Here is a 26,166-nt window from a genome sequence, read left to right as displayed (position 1 = left end):
TCAAAGTCCAGTCTTACTTACATGTACAGTCACAGGAAGAACAGCAAAAGAGAACTCCAGAGAAGGCTGCTCTACATAGATAAACAGGTAAGAAATTCCTTCTTTCCTAATCCCCTTTCCCTTTGAAAACTCCTTTTGGCAACACAAACAATTTTGCACAGATCAAAAAGTGCTGTATGCAGTGCATTGTAACCTTCCCTCCACTACTAAATATGAAGAAATAATTTTTCCCATAGAAGTCTACTGTTTCTCTATGTAGTACTGGTGTTGCATGTTAATTTCTGGGATTATCACAGATTCCCAGTGTTTGTCAAGAAAAGCTGCTTTGAATTCTACTTGCAATTGATACAGTCTGACGTGTTCTAAACCATGTTGAAATAACAGGGAAGTTCATTCCTTTATTAGTTAATGCCAGTGCAATACACAGAGACTCAAAAATGCTCAAGATACCTGACCATGGACTGCAAGTGAATCATGATCTGCAGGATGCATACCCTTGCAAGCTGAAATTCCTGTGCTCTCCAGCTCCAATGACATCTGTGCCAAACTCACACCACACATCCATGCTGCTCTGTGTACTGCCCACATGATATCAACAGTGCAGCTTCAGCTCCCATAGCTAAGAGTCTGCAGCATGGGTAGCCACAGCAGTGGCTCTGCTCTAAGCTGCTCTCACAGAAGGATTTGACTGCCAGCAGTTCTAAAGAACTGACTTCTGTCAGTAAATGGACAGAAAAAAAGTCTTTCCAGTAAAATTATAGCAAAGGTTCCTAATTACCTGGATTTTTCAACTGGAGGAATTTTTCTTCATCTGCCTCATTTCCCCATCTTCGTGGATCTTTGGCAGAACAACATCTTGAGAGGTGTTCCCTGGTCCCACCTGCTATTTACCTTCCATATGTGGTATTCCTGCATGGCAAGCTTCACTCAAACCAGAGTTTCTTTACATCACAGAGCAGTTTAGATAGGAAGGGACTTTTAGAGGTTGCCTGGTACAATGCCCCATAAAAAACAGGGCCAGCTTAGATCAGGTTGCTCAGGGCCCAATCCAGGTATCTCCAAGAACAGAGACTTCACAGCCTCTCTGGGCACCTCTAGCTGTATCTGACTGCCCCCAAGAGGAAAAGCTGGTTGGAATTTCCCTTGCTGTGCTGCAGCCTCTGTCTGTTGCCTCTCATTCTCCCACTGTTAATTTCCAAGAAGAGTCTTGGCTGTGTTCTCCACACAATTCAGTTATTCAGTGGGAAGATATCAATAAGAACTTCCCTTTACATTTCTTTCCCAAGACTAAACAAATCCAGCTCTATCAGCCTGCCTAAACATGTGCTTCAGAACCAAAATGCCCTCTCTGAACTAGCTCCAATATGTCAATTACTTGGGGAGGTCAGAAGTGGGGACAATACTCATATGTGGCCTCCCGAGGGCCAAGGGGAGGGGAACAATCCCTTCACTCCAGTTATAATTCCTCTTCCCAAAACTTTGTTTCCTCTGTAAGACTTAATCCTCTCCTCAATCCTTACTATGTTTTCACAGACAGACTTTTCTTATTTCTGTTCTGCATTTTGCTTAACATCATTTGAGATACAGAAAAAAGAGCAAGGAGGGTCAGGGCAAAAGGTTTGCTTTCTTCACCCTAGCCTTGTTAACTAAATTCAGCTCTGCAGAGCTGGATTTCCTGGGGCCAAAAAAACCAACTCTACATAAAAAAAAAAAAACACCCCAAGAAGCAAACCCTCTCGACATGTAATTAGAGGGAATACACCCTAGTTAGCTTACTGTTCTCACTCACAGGTACTTTTTCCGTCCTGCCTGGTAGAGATGACTTCAGCTGTGCAGCCCCGAGAGTGCACAGTGACCAAGAAGCCCCAGCAGAAATACGGCTTCTTCCTGCGCGTCGAGCAGGACACCGCCGGGCACGTCATCCGCAGCGTGGGGCACGGCAGCCCCGCTGACAGGGCTGGCCTGAAGGATGGGGACAGAGTCCTCAGGGTTAATGGTGTCTTTGTGGACAAGGAGGAACATGCACAGGTACAGCTCTGTTCAGTCTGGGATCATGCCCTGCTCCCATCACCCAGGCCCACGGCTGCTGCATTGTAGTAATTATGTCAAGATGGACTGGACTGATACCATCATCAGTCCTTTATTAAAAGCTTTACATGCCTTCTTTCAGGCAGTTTTCACTCCTTTCCTTGCAGGCAGCTCCACACAGCACTGACTCCTTCCTCTTTCTCTCTGCAAGTTTCCTTCTTCCTTCTGCATGACTGCCTAACCCCAACCTGTCCCTTACCCAGCCACCCAACCCTGTCTGTCCCTCACACAGCATCTCCTTACCTTGTCTGTGCCTTGCACAGCCACATGTCCCTTCCTCCTCACAGCCAGCAGGCTCCAACCCAAACTGCAGCAAGCCCTGGTACCGCAACTTACTCTTGACCAGCTAACCCACTCTTATAACTCCCATCCTCATTGCACAAGCAAGGCTGTTTTCACTCCTCTCTAATCAGTACAGCTGTAATTCATTGAGGAAAATTGCCTTCTGCACTATCCTTACAAACTATCTTCCCACACGGTGTGAAGCTTTTTCTTCCAGTTTTTATGGCTAGGATATCCAGGAGCAGAGTCAACAGCCCTGAGTATCCCCCTGCATCATTCATTAGGCACCATGGGCATGGAATGTCTTTGGGGTGTCCCCCTAGTGAATGAGCAGGGGGCTGAGACAGCAAAGACAATGGACAATGCAGCTTTTCCTCTTCTAGCTCCATCACTCAAGTACCTGCCTCCATTTCCCCTTGTCCATTACAGGTGGTAGAGATTGTCAGAAACAGTGGGAATTCTGTTGTACTCCTTGTCCTGGATGATGCATCCTATGAAAAGGCACAAAAGGAGGGAGTGAACTTGGAAGAGCTGGGTCAAAAGGCATCCACAGGACAACAGCAGGAGCAGCAGTGCCCACCATCCATGGCCAACAGAGGAACCACTGCAGTTCCACAGCCCAGGCTCTGCTACCTAGTGAAGGAGGAGACAGGCTATGGCTTCTCCCTGAAAAGCACAGAAGGTGAGAGCCTGCAGAGAAGAAACTGGAGATATATGTATTTATATACACATATGTATATATGTGGCAGCAGGGACAGAGACAACCACAGTTAACACGTGGGGGCTAATGGGGACACACAAGCTGTTCTTGCTAACAGAAAGAAAGTGAGAAGTAGCAGGATGAGTTCAGATCCATCTCCAGTATGTTTCTGTTCAGCATATGCAGTGCAAGGTTTTCTGAGGACCATGCTTCTCACAGGGTGGAAAACAGATGAAAAAAAAAAAAAAAAAGAGAGAGAGAGGGAAAAATAATAAGCTATTTTCTGCTTGTTATTTAACCCCACTTGACAAAACCAAATCCTCAAAATCACCTCAGGAATCAGCACATGAGGTTCTAGACAGCTGTAAGAAACACTTTCTCTGATTTGTAAATTAATTCATTTAGAAAGAAAAAGATTTTAAACCTTTTCCATATATGCCTTTTTTCCAAGGCCAGTCAACAGAAGGGGGAGGTCTTCTGGAAAGCACCACCTCTAAAGAGCTCTCTAAAGGGTATTTTGGAATGCAGTATAATTGAAGGACCAAACATAGAATTCTAAACACAGGAAATTATGGAATGTATAGAACAACAGTAAAAGCAGCTTCTCTCTTCAAAATGATGGTGGGAGAGGAAGGTGGGAGGGAGCAGAAATCAAATCCCTTTCAGCTATGTTAATCAGCTGCTTTGCACTCCTGGTGGGGAAATAAACACCAGTTTGAGCTACAGATAGTGAACAAATATCTCCCTCCACCACTGAAGTGATTTTTCCAGGCCAGAGTAAGAGACAGAGGAGTGTCTGTGTGGAAGGTTTGTGGTGCTCCTGCAATCTGTGTGCAGGCAGAGGCCAAGAGTCTCTGAGGACATCAATGCTGAGTTTCCTTAAGCACTATATCCAGGCCTAGTGCAGTGACTTACTCTGTGTAATGAGTTTTCATTTATTTTAGGACAGAAGGGGCTGTTCATAGTAGAGCTTTCACCACAAGGAGCAGCTGCAAAGGCTGGTGTCCAAAATAACGATCGCCTGATTGAAATCAATGGGAAAAATGTGGAAAATGACACACACGAGGAAGTGGTGGAAAAGGTATTGATTTGTCTCCTGTTCTGGCCTGCTTTCACAGCAACCTATCAGGGTTACTGAGGAGGCCAGGCTGGCTGGTTAAAGCACTTCACAGTAAATCTTGGGAGCTGCTGTTCATGTACCATCAACACATCAGGGTAGCCCTCTGCACTGGCTCTGCCTCTCAATAAACACTGCCACCAAGACAGGCCAAAGAATTTTAAATAAAACAATTAAACTGCTGCCAGGAACCCTATTAAATAAATTAATTTCCTAGAAGTCCTGGAAATGCTCCTAATGGCAGGAGGGCAAGTCATCAAATGTGGTTTCCAGGCAGGAGGAGGAAGCCTCTGATGATACAGTCAGAATGGAACAGGGAAGATTTCATGATTTTAGACAGCAGTCCTTTTCTCTGTGAAGTCGGAAACTTATGGAAATTACTGTGCAAGTGATTTCATTAACTGGCTGCAAAGAACATGGCTAATGAGGCTTCCAGCTTTCCACTGTTGGCACTGCTAAAATACAGCTGGAGCTGAAGAGATTTCAGAGAGCCATGAGACTCCAGCATTCCAGCAATTCCAGAAGCATTCAGTGCACATGGCTAACTATGGAATCGTGCAACACCTGTGTTTTGTTGAGCTACTGCAACGCCAGCAGCAGAGTGACACTGGTTAAGATGAGTAAAAAGAGCACTCATTAGAGTAAAAAGGACTAAGAGAAAGAATTGGAGAGGTTGAACAGGCAGAAAAAAAACCCTCACCTCAGAGTCAGTAATACAGTGAGACAGAAGAGTGACAGAAACTTGACTCCTGTCACCTGAAATAGAGGTATAGATGGCACAATAAGTCTATATTCTAGAGTTCTACACCTAGAATAGCAAATACTATCTACTCACACTCCCTGGATTCTGCAGCACTTATGGCCTTCCACAGGTAATTCCATACACATCAGGAACACAGTATGAAATATAAAAATTTTCCTCATATATTACATGCCCCTGATTTTGTTGCGGTCCAAACTTCTGACTGGAGGGCGGGGGGAAAGAAAAATCAATTTATAGTAGCATGGCCTGGACTAACAGCACCCAGACTCTGCTATGTATCAGTGCAGCAGTTACCAAACATCCACAATTCCCACATGCTGTTGAAGGGGTGACATCTGAGACTGTACATGTGCTGTCACAGGTAAAGAAGTCTGAAAATCATGTTATGTTTCTACTTTCAAATGAAGAAACAGACAGCTATTTCACAAGCCAGAGGATGGCACTGAGCAAAGAGAACGCCAGCCTAAGGTTTCTTCCCCTAAAACCACGACTTATTGAGATCCAGAAAGGAAAAAGCGGTTATGGATTTTACCTACGGATGGAACAAAACACTGGTGGTAAGATCCAAGTTAACACACAGTTGTTGTACTATTTCTTTCTAGATGATGTTTGTAGCCCTCATTCTCTTTGGCTTCTTACCAGCCATCTAGGAGAAATCCTCAAGGATAACAGCTTCAACCCAAAGTGAAATTCTGACAATTTACCTTTGCTTTTCAACATCTTTAAAATTCACCAAGCTCTGCCTTCACAGCAATCTTTCTTCCCTTCTTATCTTAGGCCACATAATCAAAGATGTTGATTCTGGAAGCCCAGCAGCCATGGCAGGTCTAAAGGACAATGACATCTTAGTGGCTGTCAATGGTGAGCAAGTGGATGGGCTGGATCATGAAAGTGTAGTGGGAAAAATCAAGCAGTCTGAGGAAAGAACCTCCCTGTTGGTGGTGGATAAGGAAACTGACAGCATGTACAAACTGGTAAGAAAATGCAAACTACTGCTAGGAGTTGATAATTTATCACAATGAAACAGCTAATCTGCTCTGACACTTTTTCAACTCGCAGGAAATGTCTAAGAGATACCTGTAATCCAGCAACTCACACTTGACCAGGAAGTCACTAAACACCCAAATCTTTGGCCTCTTCCTGATTTTTATAGACACTATTAGAACAATTCTAAATTAAAACACATCACAAGAAAGGTTAAGGTTTGCTGTTAAGACATCAAATTCAGAGCTACATGACTGTGTAAGTATTTATGAGTAACAAAGTTCCTTTCTCACATAGATCAACACTGTAGGTTTTCACTGACAGAATAGGGAACAATTCTTCACCACAGCTAAAGTCTGAATAATTAACAAAGTTTGAAACAAAATATATTGAGCATAAGAGCTTGAATCAGATTTCACACCAGAAGTTATTTTAATGTAGTTTTGTCACTTTTTCAGGCTCAAATTTCCCCTTTCTCATACTACTACAAAGCAGAGAATTCAACCCCAGCTAAAATGGAAGAAAGAGTGGAGTTGCACATTGAGCAGAAAGTGAACTATAAGCCAAGGATCTGCAAGATGGTGAAAGGACCAAATGGATTTGGCTTCAGTTTAAACATGATCAAGAACAAACCTGGATTGTTCATTACTGAGGTACTAATGAAGAATGAGGAGGGAGAAGCTCAAATAGTCTGTTGGGCAGCTTCCTCCCCCCCATCCTGCAAACAAATGCAAGAAAATCCTCAAAAGTCTCTTTTCCAATGTTGGATCACAGCTAGAATTATTTAAGTAAGACTGACATTGTTGGGCCAAGATAAAATATGAGCACCAGAAAACATTCCTTTTTCTCTTAGACATCTAGAGGGGAGGAGAAACCAGCTTTTGCCTAATTTTTGCTTTTGTTTATTAATCTGGCACACTAAAATTAATATTTTAGACAGAATTGGTTTTTACTGTAGAACAGTTTAATTACAGGAGAGAAGCCTTTGCCCTACTTCTACCTACCTTCTCTGAAATCCACAGCTGGTAAAAGCCAAACTCCTTCTGTCCCAAATTACATCTGTAACTTCAGCTTTCATGAGAGGAGGGGTCCCACCCATTACTAAGGGATCTGTAAATTGTACTAAACTTTAAAGTTATTGGACAGAGACCTCCAAATAGTTAGAAAATTTGTTTTCCTACCTGTCTTCATGGTTCTGCCATGGTACATTCCTATAATGCAAGTCTATCTAGATCAAGAAACATCTTAAAATCTCAAATTGATGGGCTCCATGTTGATTATGTCTGGGCCCATTGCCCATCCCAGCTCCTTCCTGCCCCATGAACCTCCCCTTCCCCTTGCTTATTTCACCATAACACAGCTGTTGATGCATCTTTCCAAGTTTTATGCAAATATCCCCTCTACAGGTACAAAGCCAGGGCCCAGCTGGCAGAGCAGGTGTGGAAAACAATGACTTCCTGGTGGAGGTGAATGGAGTGAATGTGACCAACGAATCCTATGACAAAGTGGTGGCAAGGATCCAAAGCACTGGGGACAGACTGACACTGCTGGTGTGCAGCAAAGATGCTTACAGGTACTTCCAAGGCCAGAACATTCCCATCACAGCCTCCATGGCAGACTCTGACACCTCTGAGCCTCCTGCTCACACAGAAAACCATCCAGCAGAGCCAGAGAGGAACTCACCTGAGCCAAGGGAAAGGGTGAGTAATCCTGCATTAGGCAGATGCTGAGGAATTGCACAGGGGAGAGGAAAAGAACTTTGTTTTCGGGTAGCAAGTTTTCCAGAGCTAGGATTGTTGACTTGAGCCTGGATTTTTGCAAGTTATTAAAAGGAAAGCTGTTAATTATCATAACAACTCTTTCCCACACATAATACAGGTGAGTATCTTTAATGCAAGATTAAATCACACAAAGAATGCACGTACAAGAGATTTTATGGAACAGGATAATCCAAATAGAGTAACCCAATGATGGAAAACAGGCAATACAATTGTGGAAGTGGAGGGAAAATGCTTAAATACACAAAAAACATAAACAATATTTGTGAAAACCACATGAAATATTTCAAAATTGATCACTTTGAAGAAGGAATAGCAACTGATAGGTTATGATGACATTTTCCAGGCAATGTGATTTGAAATTATTTTACTCACTTCATGCCGCTAGAAAGAATCTGAAGCATGACTAACGTCAGAAAAGCAAGAAAGTATTACTTCTTGAAACACTTTTAACCCTCTGTGTGGTCAGCCTTAACTATTAAAATGCTTATTTTCTGATCATTAAAAAGAGACAGACCTTACCTTACAAAGGTAAGACCAATAGTGTTTCCCATTTATTTTTTATTAGCCTTGTCTGGAAGTTTTTTCAAGAATGTCTTGGTCCCCAAGCTGCATTTTGCAGAAGTTAGCACTACTAACTTGTGTTCAAATTGAGCAGATCTGGGAATTCAACAATAGAAACCCTCTACTGAACAAATTTCTCTCAAAATGTACTTAACCAAAAAAACCCTTCAACAATAATGGTATTTGTTGGTTCATTCTGCCATCTAAACAAGTGTGTGATTTGTGCAGATGAAAACAGGAGTCTGCAACAGTGCAGACTATCAAACATGTTTACAAATTGGAAATAATCACAATGTCTTTGTTACTTCTCTGCAGGCAGACTCATCTTCCTCCTCACAATCAGCTGCCTCCACAAGAGCTGACGATGATAACAGTGATGACACAAAGTTGTGAGGAGACAAAACCATGCCAACAGCAAGAAAGAAACCTGCCTAATCTTTTCTTCAGTTCTTCTTTGCTGTTCCACCTCTCAGAACTTGGCTGCTCCAAGCAGTGCCAGAGCGATAAAGGACTGCAAACTCTTGATGCAATAAACACTTCGGTGTAGCTTGCATCCATTTAACACTCTGCAATTGTGCTCCACTGGCACAATTTCTGCCTTGTGAAGTGGGCACTCAGTCACTTCTGAAAAGGCTTAAAGAACTGCAATTTTATAATTAAGTGTCCTGCAGCAGAAGCTGGAAATGTTTTATAGATTCATAAGCATCTTAGTCTGTTATGGATAAGCTCTTAATAAAGACCAATTGATTTCTGCCCATCCCCCAGGAAAGGCAGCTCTCCCCCTAATCCAAGTCCATCACCTCAATCTCTGTGGCATCTCTTTGCTTATCAGCAGTACAGCTGCTCTAAAATGGCAGCCCAGGTACTCTGTGCATTATGATCCTTTTTCCTGCTCACATTGCAGAAATTTCTTTTAAATATTAAACTAACTTTGTAATTCACAACTCAAGACATTTAATCACTACTCTGTCTCCTCTGCATACAGCTGTGGATTAAAACAGTGAATGTAATTCAGTCATGCACACTTGTCAAACCTCAAGTCACCACCATGTTGTCTTAAATATGTCATAAATAGTTCTGTAATACTGCTGTTGTGTACCTTGCCTCCTTGCTATACACCAAAGACAATACAGAAATAAATTGTTTAGAGCAGTTATTTTCCCCCTCCAAGTCTTATTCTCACCACCTACAATTTACATTCCAGAACAATTATAAAACAAAGCCTCAGAAAGTGGCCATGGGAACCTAAAAGTTTAGGTCACAGGAATAAAATCTGTAACATACAATGTAAACAAGGCATGGCAGTGGTCTTTGACTTAACACTGAACTCTAGCAAAGAAGAACCAAAAACCTCAGTTCCACTTACGCAGAGAGAGAAAAGAAAGTTGACACTCCGTAAGAGAAAGCAAATCTCCAGTTCCTAAGGACAGTGGGAACTAGTGATACACACTACATACAGAAATGGAGTTCTCTCCACTCCACTTCTGCCAAACAGCAAATCCTAGCCACCTTCTGGCTCAAATCCAGCCAAATCTTTGGGACTGACAAAAAACAACTGTGATACTTTCATATTACAAAAGCTTATTTAATTCCACAGACTCAAACATTCAATTCCAGAAGTGCCGTTCTCCAAATCCCAATTATAAATTGATTTTCAAAAGAAAAATCACATTTCTTGGTGCCTTCTGTGAAGATGACGTTCCAACAGCAGGAGGTGTTCCCTCAGCCAGCCCACCACAAGTTCTGATGCCCCTGGATAGTGGTGTACCCCGGATTGCTTTTACTGCCTGGCAGTGAACTGATTCAAGTTTAATATACACACCCCCGTCCCTTCCAGCTGTGGCACTGAACAAAATGAGCCACAGAGCTGGATGATGACATGTGTGAAGGTTCAAGGAGCCAGAACACACAGAGTAGTCCTGTCTCTTCAAGATTTGCAGTTACACTGCCAGAACACACACAGCAGTCCTGTCTCTCCGAGTTCTGCAATCCACAGGAGCTGCAGCAGTGCAGCTGTGACAAGACAGAGAGCAGTGCATGGCTGCAGCTCTGCCTCAGAGGGCCATATGCTTTTCTGGGGCTTGTTTGTGTGCTAAATAGAGAAAGAGGATACTGGAGAGGGCACTAACTAGGAATATGACATCAAACCAGCGGTGGTAGAAGTTGAACTGGAGCTCTCCCAGGACCTCTGTGATAATGGTGCGGTATTCCGGAGGCATGCTCATGCGGATCAGGAGCACTGATGACACAAAGTACATTCCCTGCAAGTGGAAACAGGGACAGCAGTTACTGCTGCACCACAGGCTCTGTGGCTAGCAGGGGCAGCACACAAAGATATTGTCATGTGTGTAAACACACACAAGGGATGCATGCAGAAATGCCCATGAGTGTGCCCACAGTTCTCCATACTCACCATTATCTGTGCTAACAGCAGAACAATAACATTGGAGGACTTGCTGCTGGAAATGGCATAGAAGAACTAGGGGAAAAAACCCAAAAACATTGGAAATAAGCAGATGGCTAAGTTTGATGTGCCTTAGGACAGTGTGAAAAGTACATACTGTTCAATACATTTTCACCTAAAAATACCCAATCAAAACCACACTCTAGAGGGCTACCTGTAGTCTACCTTAATAAACCTTCCATAAACTTTCATAAATCCTAGTCTGAAACATCAATCTCCCCCAGCCAGCTGCACCTTGTGTTAAAAATCACAAAACAATACAGAGAAGTTTAAGCATAGGTACCAAAGGCCAGGTCAAGTCAATGAGTCACATGCCTATTGAGTTAATATCTTTCAGTCCTACCAGCATCTTAAATTAAGTAATCCAAATGCTTTTAATCACCATCTCATCAACCTTACTTAATAAGTTGTGGCTACAGCATCATTTTGAAACCTTGGTTAGATTTAGCATCTTATTTAACATCTAGATCCCTTTCTGACAGAGACTGGGGAAATATCCTGCAAAAAGTTTTCTTTCTACCTTCCTCCCTCTGCAAGAATTTATATTCAGATATTTAAACATAAATGCATATTGAAAGTTTATACAGCACTTGTTAGATCAAAAGGTAAAGATCTGGTAATTAATTTCTCTGTGTAACACCACTTAAGAGTCCTGGCTCTTACCTTTGTAAGTGTGATTAACAACCCTCTAATAGAGGTAACAATGATTATTCCAACAAGAATAAAGGAAATGTGCTGAGACCAGAATTTGACCTGTATCAACAAAAAAACAGTTAAAACTTTAACAGTAACCTCATTTATATCACATTGTTTAACTACCAATTCTTTAAGGTCTTTGTCTCTTCTAATTGTACAGATGTCCACTACAGACAGGTTTATATAACAGACATTTTCTCAAATGTATTAGCAACTGTTTTCTCCAAACACAAAAGAAGGAGATTTAGTCCATACCAACCACAAAGAACCCCATTTTCACAGGGGTATGTTTTTAAAGTGTAAATGACAGAACAACTATTTGCATAAACAACCAAAATTATTTGTAGCTCTGTGGCTGAATGTATTAGTGTAAGCAGATTGTCTAAAGTGCTTCTAATTCTCCTCTCTGGCAAGACCACATCACCATCTCAGCATAAAATCAGTGTGAAAGCAACGTTCATGGTGCATTTTCCTTTCCTCCTCAATAAGTCAAAAGCCAAAGCCACATTCTCAAGGTCTCTCACTTTCTCCCTAGCAGCAGGATGATTTAATTTAGATAAGATATGAATTGCTGAAAAGGCTGTAAGAATTAATAAAGGCTCACATCAAACTGGATTCCCAGGTAATTTACAGTGATCTCAATTCCTCTTGTGACTGGATCAGTCTTCCCCACACGATCAAATACAATATTGATGGTTGCCTGCAAGAGATGGATTTACATTCAAGCAAAAAGGCAAAAGCATTTCTCACTCTCACAGGTGAGGCTCATGCATGACTCTTCTACTGTACTACCAAGGAAAGGGCAGAGGGTATCAGACTGCAAAAGAAGGCACAAAACATATCCATGGTAAGAATTACTGGTCTAATGCTGTACAGAAAAAGCCAGATCCAGAGCTTTATTTCAACCAAGGGCCAGTTTCTTTCAGAATTTCTGGATTTTAAAGAAACTAGAGATTTACTTAATGAACTGCATGTGTAGCATAATCTATGAAAGGTATATCTGCATACATCTACAGAAAATGCAATAAAACATTTACATACCATGAAGATTTTCCAGACACAATAGATGGAGAAAAAATAACCCAAAAAGTTGAAGTATTTTCCCTGAAAAGTTTTGGAATACTCTATTCTCTCCTGGAAACACAAGAAGAGGGAGAGGGAGAATATAGAAAAATACATCATTTTCACCATCACCCACAACATAAAATTGCAACAGAGCATCAACAGTAAGCAAGCACAGCCCTATCTTTCTACATCTTTTAATTCAAATGTTTCTGAACTCCCAGTGTTAATTCATATGTCTGTGAATGGTTATAGGGCCATGGGGCAGACTCAAGGATGGATCTCAACTGGAAGGGAACTGACATCTTAGCCCCAAAGTTAAAGGAACAGATCCTCCCTCCACTGCAATACAACATTTCACCATTTACCTACTGAACAGGTTTCAATTTCTCATAACACATGTACTCTTTCAAACTATTTTGACCTCCCAATACCCATCTGGGCAGTTATTTGCTGTGTACCTTTGTTGCATGCAAGTCAGCAGTTTCCAGAAAAAGCTGCCGACTCAATTCTTCCAGGGCATCCACTTCTTGCTGGATAAGGGACAGATCTGGCAAACCAACATAGTCAAGGCTAGAACACATCATGAACTCCTAATTAAGAACAAAACATTTCCCACCTTCAGCCCAAGGGCCACATCTAATGGTTTGGTCTCTTCTTAGATCCAGATCAGCTTTGTCATTCAGTCTTCATGCTCTTCATGTGTACAGCACAAAAAAAAATCTCAAGGATGTACCAGATGCACACTAATCCAGTTTAAGGAGGTAGGCAGGACACAATGTTTCAGCACTTGTGCAACAAACTCCTTATTTCTTTGCCTGGGAAACACATCACAGAACAGAACCAGAGCTCCCAAAAACTGCTGCTCCACTTTGATCAGTGTCCCTTGCCACTGAAGTGCATCTCACAAGATGTCATCTCAGATCACCTTCATGCACAAAACTGCTGAGTAACTGCTGCAGGAGATTAGTGATTACTATGAAGAGCCTTCCAAATAGCCAAATTCTGATTTTAGAGCTAGTGTGAAAGAGAAGAAGAGTCCTGAGCCTTACATATGCAAAATGTGTACTTCAAGTGGTCTGACAAATCATTGGTAAGCAACACTGTTAGAGAAGTACAGACCCTTGTCACTCCCAACAGATTCCTTCTAGAGGGAAGGCTGAAACTGGATGATCTGTAAGGTCCCTTCTAACCCAAACCATTCTATGATTCTGTGGTAAGCATGCACATCCAGTATTCCATGAACTGCTGTACACCACACCCATGCTGATGCAACAGAACATTTACAGAGCAGGACAGAAACATTAAATTTCTGCCTGTGTCACAGTAGAACTGTGCCCAAGGCCTGGGCAAAACGTCTGAGAGTGCTGGAGAACAAACTTCCCAGTAGACATTAGGCTTCAAATATGTTGAAACACAAATGCTTTGTGACTGTCCCAGCCAACTCTACCTCTCCAAAGAAAGAAAGCTGGATTCACCTCCCAAGGCCGGTGCCAGCATGCAGATGAAGGATACTTTCACTGCCAGGAACAGATGTTGTAACACTTTTTATCATTCCCCAGAAGCCAGTGGGTCTGTTATGCACTTCTCCTCTCTGGAACATTGTCCTGTGAGCCACTGCTATCCTGAAAAAACAGAAAACACAAGTCCTTAGGAATATAATATTTTTATGAAAAATCAAAACAAGGAAAAAGAAAAATCCACCAGTTTCTTAGAACATGCTGTTAAACTAAATTCAATGAAAAGAGATGACCCTTTTTTCTGCCCCCAAACACCAATCCTGCTACATAAAATGATCCTGATTAGCTCTGGAGTAGAGCCCAGATCTAATTAAGTGAGATTCAATAAGACACTTCCCAAAGTCTTCCATTTAGGATCCTGTTTCAATCCTAAAAGGATTAAAACCCAGTTAAAAATTCAGAATTCAAATTAATTTCTCAGCCATATGATTAGTTGCTTTCCTTTCCTCAAACACATGACTCTGTTATCTCGAGCTCAGGAATTAAAAGACTTGTCATGCTCCTCCCTCCCCTTGGACACCTCTTCTTTATCACTGCACATCCGCCTTTTCCATGGAGCTGTGAGATCTGGATGGTGTGCACTCTGTGATATGCTGTCACTCACTGCTGGGCTGCATGACAAGCTGCTATGAAGCAGAAACACACAAATCCATTCTTGGACTGAACCACTGGATGCTTCAGGCAGTCTGAACGTGACTGCTGAAGTTAATTCCAGCAGCAGCTGTGTATCGTCCCTCACACTTCCACTGCACCACGCCATAATCCCCATGAGCAGTGCTGGCTTCTGGTCTTGTTCCCTCACATTTCCACCCACAGAAATTTGTGAGCAAGTTATCCATTCCTAAGCTGAAAACTATTCTCAGGATGATCCATGATTCTGTGGTGTTTAGTTCCTTTCTTGTAGCTGCAGCCAGCATTGCTACATTTGGCACTGAGCTCGCTTCAAGGCTGTTGATAAGCAGAGTAATAAAAAAAAAAAATTTGAGAATCATTCCATCATTCCTTTCACATCAGCAAAAGAAACACCCTTGGGGCACTCTACATACACATAAAAGCACATATGGCCACAGACTACAAATCACAGAGATCTTAGAATCCTGATAGCTGCCACATGTAAGAAATGCATTTTTAATCCTTGCTTTCTTCACAGTACACAGATTCACATGGTCCATCCCAAATGATCCACAGCATTGCAGCAAAAATGCAGCAATGTCAAGGTGAAGCACAAGGCTATAGATACACAAAGGCAAATCTTCTCTTTTGAGAGGTGGCAGGGATCTCTGTATCCATACAGTAGCCAGGAGTTCTGGAGATCTCACAAAAAATATCCACAGGCAAACCCACACACTCATTTTGTGCACTGGTAATGATGTTATGTGATATTTGTGTGTCACATCAGCTGATCTCACATGATCCAAATGAAGCAATGCCAACAGAATGCTGGCATTTCAAACCTGAGGATTAGTTATGTCACACCTGCAAGAAAGAGTAGAAAGAATCTGACAGCCTTAGAGGTGAGTTTCCATAAGGCTTTACTGGATTGTGCTCAGGAAGGAGAGAAAAGTGATTCCTTGCAAAAACCCTCAGGGTAAACAACTTTCACCAACTATCTCCTATTGACTAGAAAGCCAGCATGAATAAGGGTTGGCATGAGAAGAAATGTCAGGATCAGCAAAGAAAACAAAAAGCTTTATGTTCTATTGCCTTACAACTCTTGTGCTCACTGGTAATTCTGAACTATCAGTAGTACTGAGAAGGTGGTCAGCACATCACTGACAATTTATGGGACTGGAGCACTGAAAATATTGCTATTTCCACTTGTTCTGCCAATTACTTGGCTGCATTTGGACTGATACATATCTAACCTTTCAAATTCAGCTTTATATTAGCAAAAAGTCCAATCACACAAGCCACTGTTCCCCATCAAAGCAAAAAAGAGAACAAAATCTACAGAACTGCTTCATTATAATCATCAAGTGATTAATACATGGCTCTTCATAATGGTTAGAAAGTTGCCATATTCAGATTTCCTGGCCAAAGGAAGACAAGAAAGTGCTAGGTAGTTACAAGCCTCTGGCATCCTGACTTTTACTCCAACATCACTCTCCCTGGACCAAAAGTCCAAAAACACCATACAAAACAAAAGAACAGAGTCAGAAGCAGCACTATCTTTTAACTCCAAAGGCAGTCTTTTAGTGTGCTTCCAGTCAATTAAATCAATTAAACCTGAGTAAATAAATTCTGTCACTACTTACCATCTCACACATGACCACAGAGTTCACAGTTGTACACCACTGAACATTTTCAAAGGAGAAGAAGGTTATGCTTTAATTACACTTCCATCAGCTAATACTCATCAACATGGTGATAAATTTGGCAAGGTTAGGCTATCTAAAAGCTCCCCTGCACACCTTAAAAGCTTCCATTGAAACATTAAGGCACCCAAAGTAAAGTTTGGGAGACTTTGGGTCAGACACTCAAACCTTTGAAGTTACTCCAGTAGCTAGATTTTATTCTGCACTACTAGCAGGACATGAAATATGTAATATTGACATGAAATATGCAGACAAAAATGTTTTCAGTGTAAATGAAATTACATTGTTTCTGAAAGTAGGTTGCTTTAGTTCAGAAGACATTTAGTAAGCTAAACCAATGCCAGCACAGTTCTGATGGCACACTTGTGTGCTACAGTATATCCACAGCAATCTCGCTGTTTGCAGGAATACACCTGTGTTCATACCAGCTCACTATCCTGCTTCAGCTTTGACCAGGATCTACCATATCTTCAAACCACTTTCTGCCCTGAAACCACGAGTAAGAGCCAGCTGTAGTGGCCCAAGGGTCCCTGACTCAGCAGGAGAGAAAGGTGCCCATCCTACAGATTAGCTAAGCTGCCAGCAGAGAGTTACAAATGGTCTTGGAAGCCTCATCTGTGCCACTGCAGCCACAAAGGGCACTACTTAGTGTCAAAAACAGTTATGCATCAGGCCAGAAAAACACACCAAACAGCTCAACCCAATTCAGATTTCAAAATCCATCTTATGCCACTTCAAGAACCATTTTATACCACAGTGACTGCAAATCTTTGAGATAAATATTTTCATGCTACTGTTGTCCTCTCACCTTTTTTTCTTGCTAACAATCATGTCCATAGTCTGGAGGAGCCGTCGCTCCAGGGCCAAAATATCTGCATCTGTCACATTCCTGCAAAACAAAAACCCCCAATTAGGCCAGCTACCCCATTTCAGAGGAGATGTGCACATGCCCATGAGACAAAGAAAAGCCTGGATAAGGGAATATGCAGTAGCAGTGGAAATGGCTCTAGCATGCAGACATGACAGCAGCTAGAAATGCTTCTTTTTTCAGAAAAAAAGTAACAAAAAACCTTGAAACAATTTCACAGGAATAGCAAAAAAAAAATCTCCAAAAGCTGGACAAGTACTTCACAAGGCTGCAGTTACCTGAGAAAGTAGGACATGTAAGTGTATGGACAGTTGACAGCCCCAAATCCTGACAGCAAAGCCATGAGTGTCACCCCAATCACACCAACACGGCTGATGAGCTGTTCTATAGACAGGATTCCTGAAGGAGGGAAAAACATGGCATCAGCAACCTTGCTCTCTTCACTCTGCTCCACACTTGGTGCCTTCCTAACACAACACAGAGCTGCTTAATTGATCTGACTGCCTTCCCACTGCAATGGCCCCAGGTAACAGGGATTCAGAGAAGAAAAGGGTAGGAAGCCTCCCTCAGAAATCACATTACCATGATCAGAAGCAGGAATGGAGAGCTGCAGCTGTGAAGAAACTGGAGACAGATATATGGATATGTGGAGAGGACTAAATATCAATATTTTGGTTCCAAACTAATAAAATATGTTTGCCATTTGCTGAAGTGGGAAAACAGATCATCCACCAGGCACTTATAAAGGAGTGTCTTCCATAAAGACACTTCTGCAATTATCACAATTATTACCAAACCAGTTGGTCCTGGCAAACTGGCCTAAAAATGTCTGACCCCTCCAGATCAGACTGTGCTTGTAGAACAGTGGAGTTGGGAAGCTTAAGCTGTTCCTGGCTGTTCAGTGTTCATCTGGTTGACACAAACACATTGTTGAGAAGACCACCAACAAGATCTTCTACTTGAGCACCAAGTGGATTCTAAAACATGTAATTCAACATGAACATCAAGCCTGTGCTGTAACCATCACCAAGCACTGAAGCTGCATTTATTCTTAAACACAGACCTCAACCTGCCTTCCCAGGACACAGTGCCATGTGTAGTAAACACCAGACGCTTTTTAGGGAGCTGGTTATAGAGCAGCTGCCACACACAGCACATTTAGAGCTTACACGATTGCAAAGCTGAGATGGCTGAGCTCCAAGCCACATTTCATGCTTCACAGAAGTGGAATGAATGATGAAAACAAGGCAAAAAGACTTCACAAAGGGAAACCGAGACACCCAGTCATGTGCAGCTGCACAGAGATTTACAGCAGCTACAGAATGTGCTACAATACACTGGCCTTTTGCCCCATACACTGTCAGACTGCAGCACTTAAAATAGAGGTGCCTTCAAAATGACATGACATTCCACTGGTTGGAGCAATGCTTCCCCATGAAACTCACACATCAAGTGAATCAATGTTCAATCAAATCAGATAAAGGTAAGAGCTTTATCAGAATACTGGTGTGTCATTAAGCATAACCTCCCTTCTACCACGAGCTCCCAAACTCAGGTTTGTTAAGTAAGTTGCAATCCAAGGGAGCCTTTGCTTAATGGTGCACTTCTCAGCTGCAGGACACTGCCATCCCCATCTCCACCTGCCTGAATTGGATCACCACTCCTTGATGAAACCCACAGCAACCTTGTCTTTACATGCAGGACAGCAGCACCCCAACAATACAGCAGGGAAAAAACATATCAAATCCTTTGCTCTAACTTCATGTCTACACATGGTAGGATAAGGCACTGTAAAACTTTAAAGTGGAGGTATCACACCCTGTAAAGTACAGTTAAATACAGAGAATATCCTATTATCCATTCTGGAAATCTGCAGGTGTTAAACAGCCTCCCAGAGCTTTTTGGTGACCTAAAGAGGATTACCCAAACACCATGGCTAAGTTTCCACTGGATTATTACACTCTGCCAACTCAAGCACCTTCTGCAGCACACAATGGATACAAGTTTTTCTTGGCAATGGAACACTGGGCAGAGGGATCTGCACTATACATCAGCTGCTTGATTTCACAGGCAAACATTTTCTCTTAGGAACCTTTTAGGATCACAGATGAAAGGGTGAGCAGATCCTACACAATGGTATCCTTCAACTTCTCATGTGAATACAGAGTCAAGCAGCTTCCCACAGAACAGAAGGACTAAACTGAGCATTTTGTATGCAGACAGACATATTCATCAATTTCCACAAAACTGACTCAATTTTACCTGTTGGGAACAATACCCAAACAATTTTCCAGTGGAGGGGAAATAGAAGGGCAATATAAGTTCCACAGATGACAAATAGTCTGGTTCTAATAGTATTAAAATCCTTCAGCACAGTCAGATGTCTCAAGGGTTTAGCACAGCCAGGCACATGCTAACTCTACTGCACCCAAACAAATCCAAATTCATACAGTATCTTCACCCTGTAAATACTCATGACCACAAGAGAGACACCCAAGCTAATTCTGCACACAAACAGCTCTGGCATCCAGCAGGACTCACCAACTCCCAGTCCAGTCCCATGCAACTGCACAGTCTCTGGGCTCAGGCACAGCAGGAATCTGTGCCAAAGCCAGCACAGCTGCCAGGCCCATTGCTGGCTGCAATCTGTGCAGAGGAGTTAAGGCACACTGCTGTCTTATGGACACAACTGGACAGTCACTCATGCTAAACTCATCTGATTTCAGTCACAGGTAAGAGAAACCTGACTGAAAAAAAAGTCATATGAAGGACTGGTTGTTGTCTCCACAATAGAAATAAGTAAGTGAATAAAAATTGTGATCAACTTTTTGTGGAGATAAAATTTCTGTGTCCTCCAAAGTACACCATGTCCTTACATAGTCTAGGTTCAGTTAAGACTTACTTCCTTCAAGTTTTCCTGTGGTACTGAAAGAAAAGTAATGAAAATAATCCAGATGTATCCACCCATTTCTGTCACTCTAACAACCTTCACATTGCAGATTTCAAAGCAGAGCAGACCCTCAGTTGCAGGAACTACTTTCTACAGTCTCAGCTCCAGAGCTGAGATAACAGCTCCAAAATAAAAGTGAAATAACAAAGCCTATTTGCAGGAGGGAAGAAATCAGCAAGAAAATGAAACTCACCATGTTTTGGGCTGAGGATAGGAAACGGATCCCCCAGCTTCCAGAAGAAATACATGAATGTCAACCACACAACACATGCAAAAAGCAGTTTCTGTCTGTGCACTAATAGAGAGGAAAAAGGGATTGTTTAAAATAGGTTCTCCCTTAAGGGAGCTTGCAACATTTTTACACTTATCTAAATGCTGCTTTGAGGACAGGTGGCCAAAGCAGGTGTCAGAGCTACAGCAGTGTGCACCCCTTCACCTCCCACAAGGCTCCACTGTCCACATGGGACCACTTCACTGCTTCTTTCTTGCGTGATTTTGAACATGAATCTTAAATATTTCATCTTCATGGCAAAGCTACACATTTAATATTCCCAACCTACGTGCCTAAGCTTCACACAACAGAGCCATGAGTATCAACAGCTCAAGGGTTAAGTGTCCATTAGCCCATGGAAGAGGCCTCATCCAGACAGTAGAAACAAAAAAAGCAAAAGTAATTTACTGAGCTTTTCTGCTTCAGAAGTGATTTATCGAGGTTCTCTGCCTCATTTCTTTTGCCCTCCAGCAGAACAATACAGCCTTGCCAAGGGTTGCAGAGTTTGGCTGCAAGCTTAAAACTGCAAAGGAACAAATCCCAGTAATATTAGTCTGAAGTGGTCAACTTTGTTGCAACCCATGAAGAAACGCAGCATTTGCTGGGGTCATGTAAAGCATTTCCTGACTGTCAATGAATCATAGCACAGCATAAAGTTCCAAAGAGAAGGTACTTAGCCAGAACAAGGAGGGAGGTACAAGGACAGTGACCAAAATTATTTCTCATTTGTATTCCTATTCTCAAATTATCAGCTCCCCTGCCACAAACCAAGTACTCACATAATCTGATATTGCTCACAACAAAGTAACCAATGTAGAAGGGCACCATGAAGACCAGGATGAGCAAAATGACACACAGGTTCAGCTTCCAGTGAAAGTATCGAGAGCTGGAATAAAGCCAAAATACTGATTAGCACGATATCATAATAGAACAAGTTTCTCAAAGAAAATTAATTGCATGTCAGTGAAATTTTTTCAACTACATCAAGCAATGAAAAATATTGGCTTAGCATACAGAATATTCTGGATTTCTTTTTATTAGGGTAGAGGAGAGGGAGCTGTTTGGTTTGGGGTTTTTTATGTTTTTATTTTTAAATGCAGAAGTCAAGAATGTGTATTTTAAACTAAACAACTGTCTAGAAAACCATGCTGGATATTTTATCAAATACTGTATTTTCTATGATGGCTAATGGCAGTTGCAGAATGATCCATGTGACTGCTCATCTAGTTGAATAGCAAATGAAAACTAAGTATAATCAGTAATTAAATTTCTAATGAACAGCTGAATCAAAAAAGAGCTAATTCATACAGAAAGGACTAAAAATATCTTATGTTGTTAATTCATCATGCTTCACTTAGAATTTTCTCATCTGCAAGACTTTGCAAAGCAAGGTTTTATAAATGCATACATAGATCAACATGATCAATACTCCTCTGACCAAATTAGAGTAGTCAAACACAGGTGAGATCCATCTTGCCTGAACTGACCTTTCACTTTACTTGAACAGAAAAATACATGTTCCCATCCCCAACATTAACATATCCTTTTTATCCTCAGGGAAGAAGAAATTATGAGAATCCTGGTCACCTTTTCCTAACTAATTCAGAGGCAAACATTTTCATCTATACTGAAGTCTAGGCTTTTATTGAAGCTTATAAAGGCATTCTCCTCAGTGATCTCTCTGGCTACCAGCCCCACATATTAACAGCATACAGAACTAACATTACCTTTCATCAGTTCTGTACTTCTTGCCTTTCAACCCCTTTGACTGCTCTCTTATACTTGCATGATTATATAGAATAAGAAGAAACCCAACTTTGCCTTTACATGTTATGGTTCTATCTTCTCTTTCCTACTGACTTCCAAAGAAGAGGGTTTTTAACATCACCTTTATGTCAAAGTCCTCACCCTACTGTCAAGCAGGGATTCACCTTTGATTCACAAATCCTGTATTGTTACAGATGTAGCTTTCACTCCACAATTAGCTTCACATCTTATTCACTCCTCTCACCACCAAAGAAAAACCAGTGCTTGAAGTTTCTGTAGTCTTTAGCACTTGAAAAGCACTCTTAGCATGATCTGAAGAGTTACAATACTTCCTTAAAAGAAATAATTTCTTTTACCTTCACAAAAGGAGAAAGTCAAAGACCTAAGCCTTGCCCTAAGGATCCAGAACAATTGTTAATTGCATGAAAAATTGGAAGCTTATGGGTACTACTTCCATGTTCTGTCAAATAAACAAATGCTGCTGAACAAACATCTTCATTGAGTTGTTAACAGCTTTCTCCCATGATTTCCTCAATCCAAGACCAATCCATTAATTTAGAAGTTAGATTGAAGATGCTGCAGAGCACAAGGCAGGCCAGTCCCCAGTGGGCTCCCATACTCACCTGCTGTTCAGCACTCCCAAAATCTCAAAGATGATGAGCTCAAACATGGTACAAGAGAAGGCAAAAGTCACAGAGAAAATCACCTGGACCACATACTGTCTCACCTGCAATGAAGAGGACAATCCAGAAACATCAGGCATTCACATTTCTGGAATGGCATCCTGATATCCCTCAGATAACAAAACAAATCACAAGGTATGATGGCCCACAACTGGGTCTCTTGCTTAAATGCACCAAGCCCTTTATCTGCTTAGGAGGAAGCCAAAAGCCTCTTGGGAAACAGAGCAGACTCATACACTAAGACAGCTCTTTGATATTAACCTTAGATTTAAAAACAAAATCCACATCAGAAAAAACTGTTGGGGTCTGAATTTGGCTTGCACTTAAACCATCTCAGACTACAATCTCATAGTCCACTATGGATAAGAGAATGGCATCTTTATTCCATCTAAGCTGTCTCACAACCAATTCAGCTGCAATTGACACACCTCACTGAGTTCAAAGTTAACCACTGGACTTGATTTTGTCTCAAAAATTTCACTTTATATAAGGTGGCCTTACTAGGGCAAAAGTCAAAACAGATCCCCCAGTTTCCTATTACTCCTGTATCTCCTTCGTATTTCTTTTTATTTAACAGTAGCCAGTATGGAAATTTTCAGTGGCCACAGGAGGACCCAATTCCTCAGATATCTAGGAGTCTTTAAAATAGAAGCAAGCACAAGAAAAAATTAAAAAGAAAGTAAACATAGATAAGATAAAAGGGATTAAAAAGAGAAATAAGGCTAAATGCCTTATTTTAAAAATATTTCTGTAATTGGGAGCATTTTTTTAAGATACACACTTGCAATGAAAGGTTCCTTCTCACCTCATAATCCTTGAAGAGCTTTCTCATGAAAAAGAGCCACCCAAATCCAAAGAACAGCACCTGAAGAAAAGATGAAGCACTCAACATTTGCATCCTGCAACTTGCCAAACACAGACCCAGTGCACTGTTGACTGTAAACTAAACAAATGGAAGGAAGAGAGCTAAACCAAAGTACCCAAGATCCACAAAAGATTAAAACTCTCCACAGTACCATGGAAAAAATGGTACTTTAAATACCCAAGTGTTGCAGCCACAAAAGGCTATGCCCTTAAGGAAGATCTAATCAATACAGCAGAGTTTGGTGCTCCTAAATTCTGGTAATTCCTCAGTTCCTGGCCTGCCAGAATCCTTTGCACTGCTGATTCTTATTTCACTCTTGTAATCTACAGAATTAAAGCCTATGGGTTTTTTTACAGGAAATACAGAAATGGAGGCAAAGCAAACACTTCAGTGTCCACCACATACATATCTTCTAGGGATGAGTAAATTTTATAAAAATATCTGCTGTTTCTTGTAGACTAGAAGTGCATGTGAATTTTTTGTAGAGGTCTTTAGAGTACAGCTGGTTAGACACTGATACATTGTGGGTGAAAGGTGCTACGAGCATCTCTAAGGTGGGGAAAAGGCAGTGCTGAATGCCTCAAACCACAATCTGGAGCTGCAGAAAGCCACAGGGACAAGGCAGGTGAAGCAGAAAAAGCCAGTAACACTTTGTATTTCAGTGGTTGTGAAAGCACATTACAAAATTTAAAGCTCTCTAAGCTCCTGAAGGGATCAACTTAACATCACAGCTATTCTGCAGATGACTTAAATGAAGTAAAGACAAATTGAACAAGGCAGCCAAAATTGCAATTACCTGTCTTCAGAGAGTTAAAAGGAGGCTGTGTTGTCAGGCCTCCCCTGGGTAGCCCCATCTATTCCTTGTAAGACTGAAAGGGAGTGTAATGATTTAAAAGAAGCCAAGCAAAAAGAGAATTCAGGAAACACTCAGTTTTTTTTACAGAAGTAGCTTTGACCAAGGCAAAGACAAAATTCAGTATGTCAGACATCAAGCAATAAAGTCAGTGTATCTCCTCAGAGCACATGGAAAAGGCCAGATCTTTCTGCCCACCCTGCCATGGAGATGGGAAAGATTAAAAGCCAAAAACAAAGGAATTATTGTGAATTACTTCCCTGCACATCAAGAGCAACCACAGCAGCAAAGGGAACACACTGACATGATTTACAGACAAGGAATACCTGGAATGCTGGGCAAGGAGATCAAACGCAGCTGCCTTGAAAGAACAACTGAAATAGGAATGAGTCAAATGAGTGATTTGTAACAGCTGGCAAAACTTGTTTGAGGAGGACTTCAGACTTTAAAGTAGCTGCTAGCAAAAAGGAAAGATACTCTGTAAGCCTCCTATCTACAGGTCATAAGTTAAAGTATGATAAGCAAAGGAGATCTACATAAACTAATTCCACATTTAACAGTGGGAAGGAGGAAAAAGGTAGAGACAAATTCTTCAATAAGAAGTAAGAGAAAAAGATGAAGAGATAAGTAAGTACAAGAAGAACAGAAAACTCCCCTTGTGTTATGGACTGTACAAAAGCAAAGAAAGACATTTTGGTAAAAGTTCACACTCCAAGACACTGCAGGTGAATGTGACATGTAAACTCAGCAAAATCTTGAGCATTTGACAATTACATGAACATTTAACTTGGTACTACTGAAGATAATAAGAGGATTCAAAGCTGCCATCAGAAATGAAAGAAAAGCTATTAGACAAGTTAGAGCTCAGAACTCAAAGCAAAAAAGTGGCAGGTTTTTTTCTGGGTGAATTATTAACAGTACCAAAGCCACCAAGAGTGAAAAAGCATGTTGCAGGAAAAAATTAAAGCATTATCAAATGGGAGGGCATTATTCTTCTAAGAAATGGCCAAAAGCTGACTTGAAAACTACCAGGAATTAGAGTTGTGCACTTAAGTCTAAGACAACCACCTGCTGCTGAGAGGAGAAAGGTTCCTTTTCCTCAGCTCACCCCTCACCAGCACAGAAGCTTAAATCAGATCCCTCTGAGTGATCCACTTAAACGCATTTTCACCTGGTCCAACTGCCTTGTTGAGAAATACCAGAAATAAACCAAGCACTCAGTAGAGACCAACAAGATGAACTTTTCTATCTGTTCCAACTGGAGAAATTTAAATTTACACTGAAGCGGAGCTCGGCCCGGCCCGGCCGCCCCTGAGGGAGCGCGCGCCCCCGCGCGGGGAGACGCGCACGCGCAGGGAGAGGAAACCCCGGTGACACCGGCACCTCCCCGCTCCCTCGCCCCTCTCCCGGCCGGAGGGGCGGCGCGGCGGGGAAGGGGAAGGGGAAGGGGAGGGTACCTGCGAGGTGAACATGATGCTGGAGTCGATGAGGAAGCTCATGGCGGCGACCGGCGCTGCCCGTCCCGCCCGCCGCGCTTCCGCCTCCGGTGGCGGCGGCGCGCAGGCGCGCGGGAGCG

At 41.8% G+C, this 26,166-nt stretch overlaps 2 protein-coding genes across 3 annotated transcripts; one reads left to right on the top strand and one right to left on the bottom strand.

Moving 5' to 3' along the window:
• On the top strand, window positions 1-9,362 carry PDZK1 (PDZ domain containing 1). 2 transcript variants are annotated; one of them, XM_056486884.1, is made up of 9 exons: window positions 1-87; window positions 1,792-2,028; window positions 2,800-3,052; window positions 4,015-4,151; window positions 5,312-5,507; window positions 5,728-5,924; window positions 6,393-6,587; window positions 7,341-7,634; window positions 8,592-9,362. In XM_056486884.1, the coding sequence occupies exons 1-9, from the start codon at window positions 22-24 to the stop codon at window positions 8,667-8,669; spliced, it is 1,653 nt and encodes a 550-aa protein (XP_056342859.1). In that variant the 5' UTR covers window positions 1-21; the 3' UTR covers window positions 8,670-9,362. The 2 variants fall into 2 exon arrangements, with proteins under 2 accessions (XP_056342859.1, XP_056342870.1); XM_056486895.1 differs by having other exon boundaries at window positions 9-87; window positions 1,817-2,028.
• GPR89B (G protein-coupled receptor 89B) lies at window positions 7,808-26,166 on the bottom strand. The gene is made up of 14 exons (XM_056486908.1): window positions 26,048-26,166; window positions 23,678-23,737; window positions 22,813-22,916; window positions 21,202-21,308; window positions 20,345-20,446; window positions 17,480-17,600; window positions 17,142-17,222; window positions 14,014-14,123; window positions 12,960-13,048; window positions 12,478-12,570; window positions 12,041-12,136; window positions 11,404-11,493; window positions 10,690-10,755; window positions 7,808-10,537 (listed from the first exon to the last, which is right to left on the bottom strand). The coding sequence occupies exons 1-14, from the start codon at window positions 26,087-26,089 to the stop codon at window positions 10,331-10,333; spliced, it is 1,368 nt and encodes a 455-aa protein (XP_056342883.1). The 5' UTR covers window positions 26,090-26,166; the 3' UTR covers window positions 7,808-10,330.

This window comes from Oenanthe melanoleuca, chromosome 1, assembly GCF_029582105.1.
Source record: "Oenanthe melanoleuca isolate GR-GAL-2019-014 chromosome 1, OMel1.0, whole genome shotgun sequence".
In the NCBI taxonomy this organism is placed as follows: Eukaryota; Metazoa; Chordata; class Aves; order Passeriformes; family Muscicapidae; genus Oenanthe; species Oenanthe melanoleuca.
Note: the sequence above shows the minus strand (reverse complement) of the source record. Positions and strands in the feature narration are given on the sequence as shown.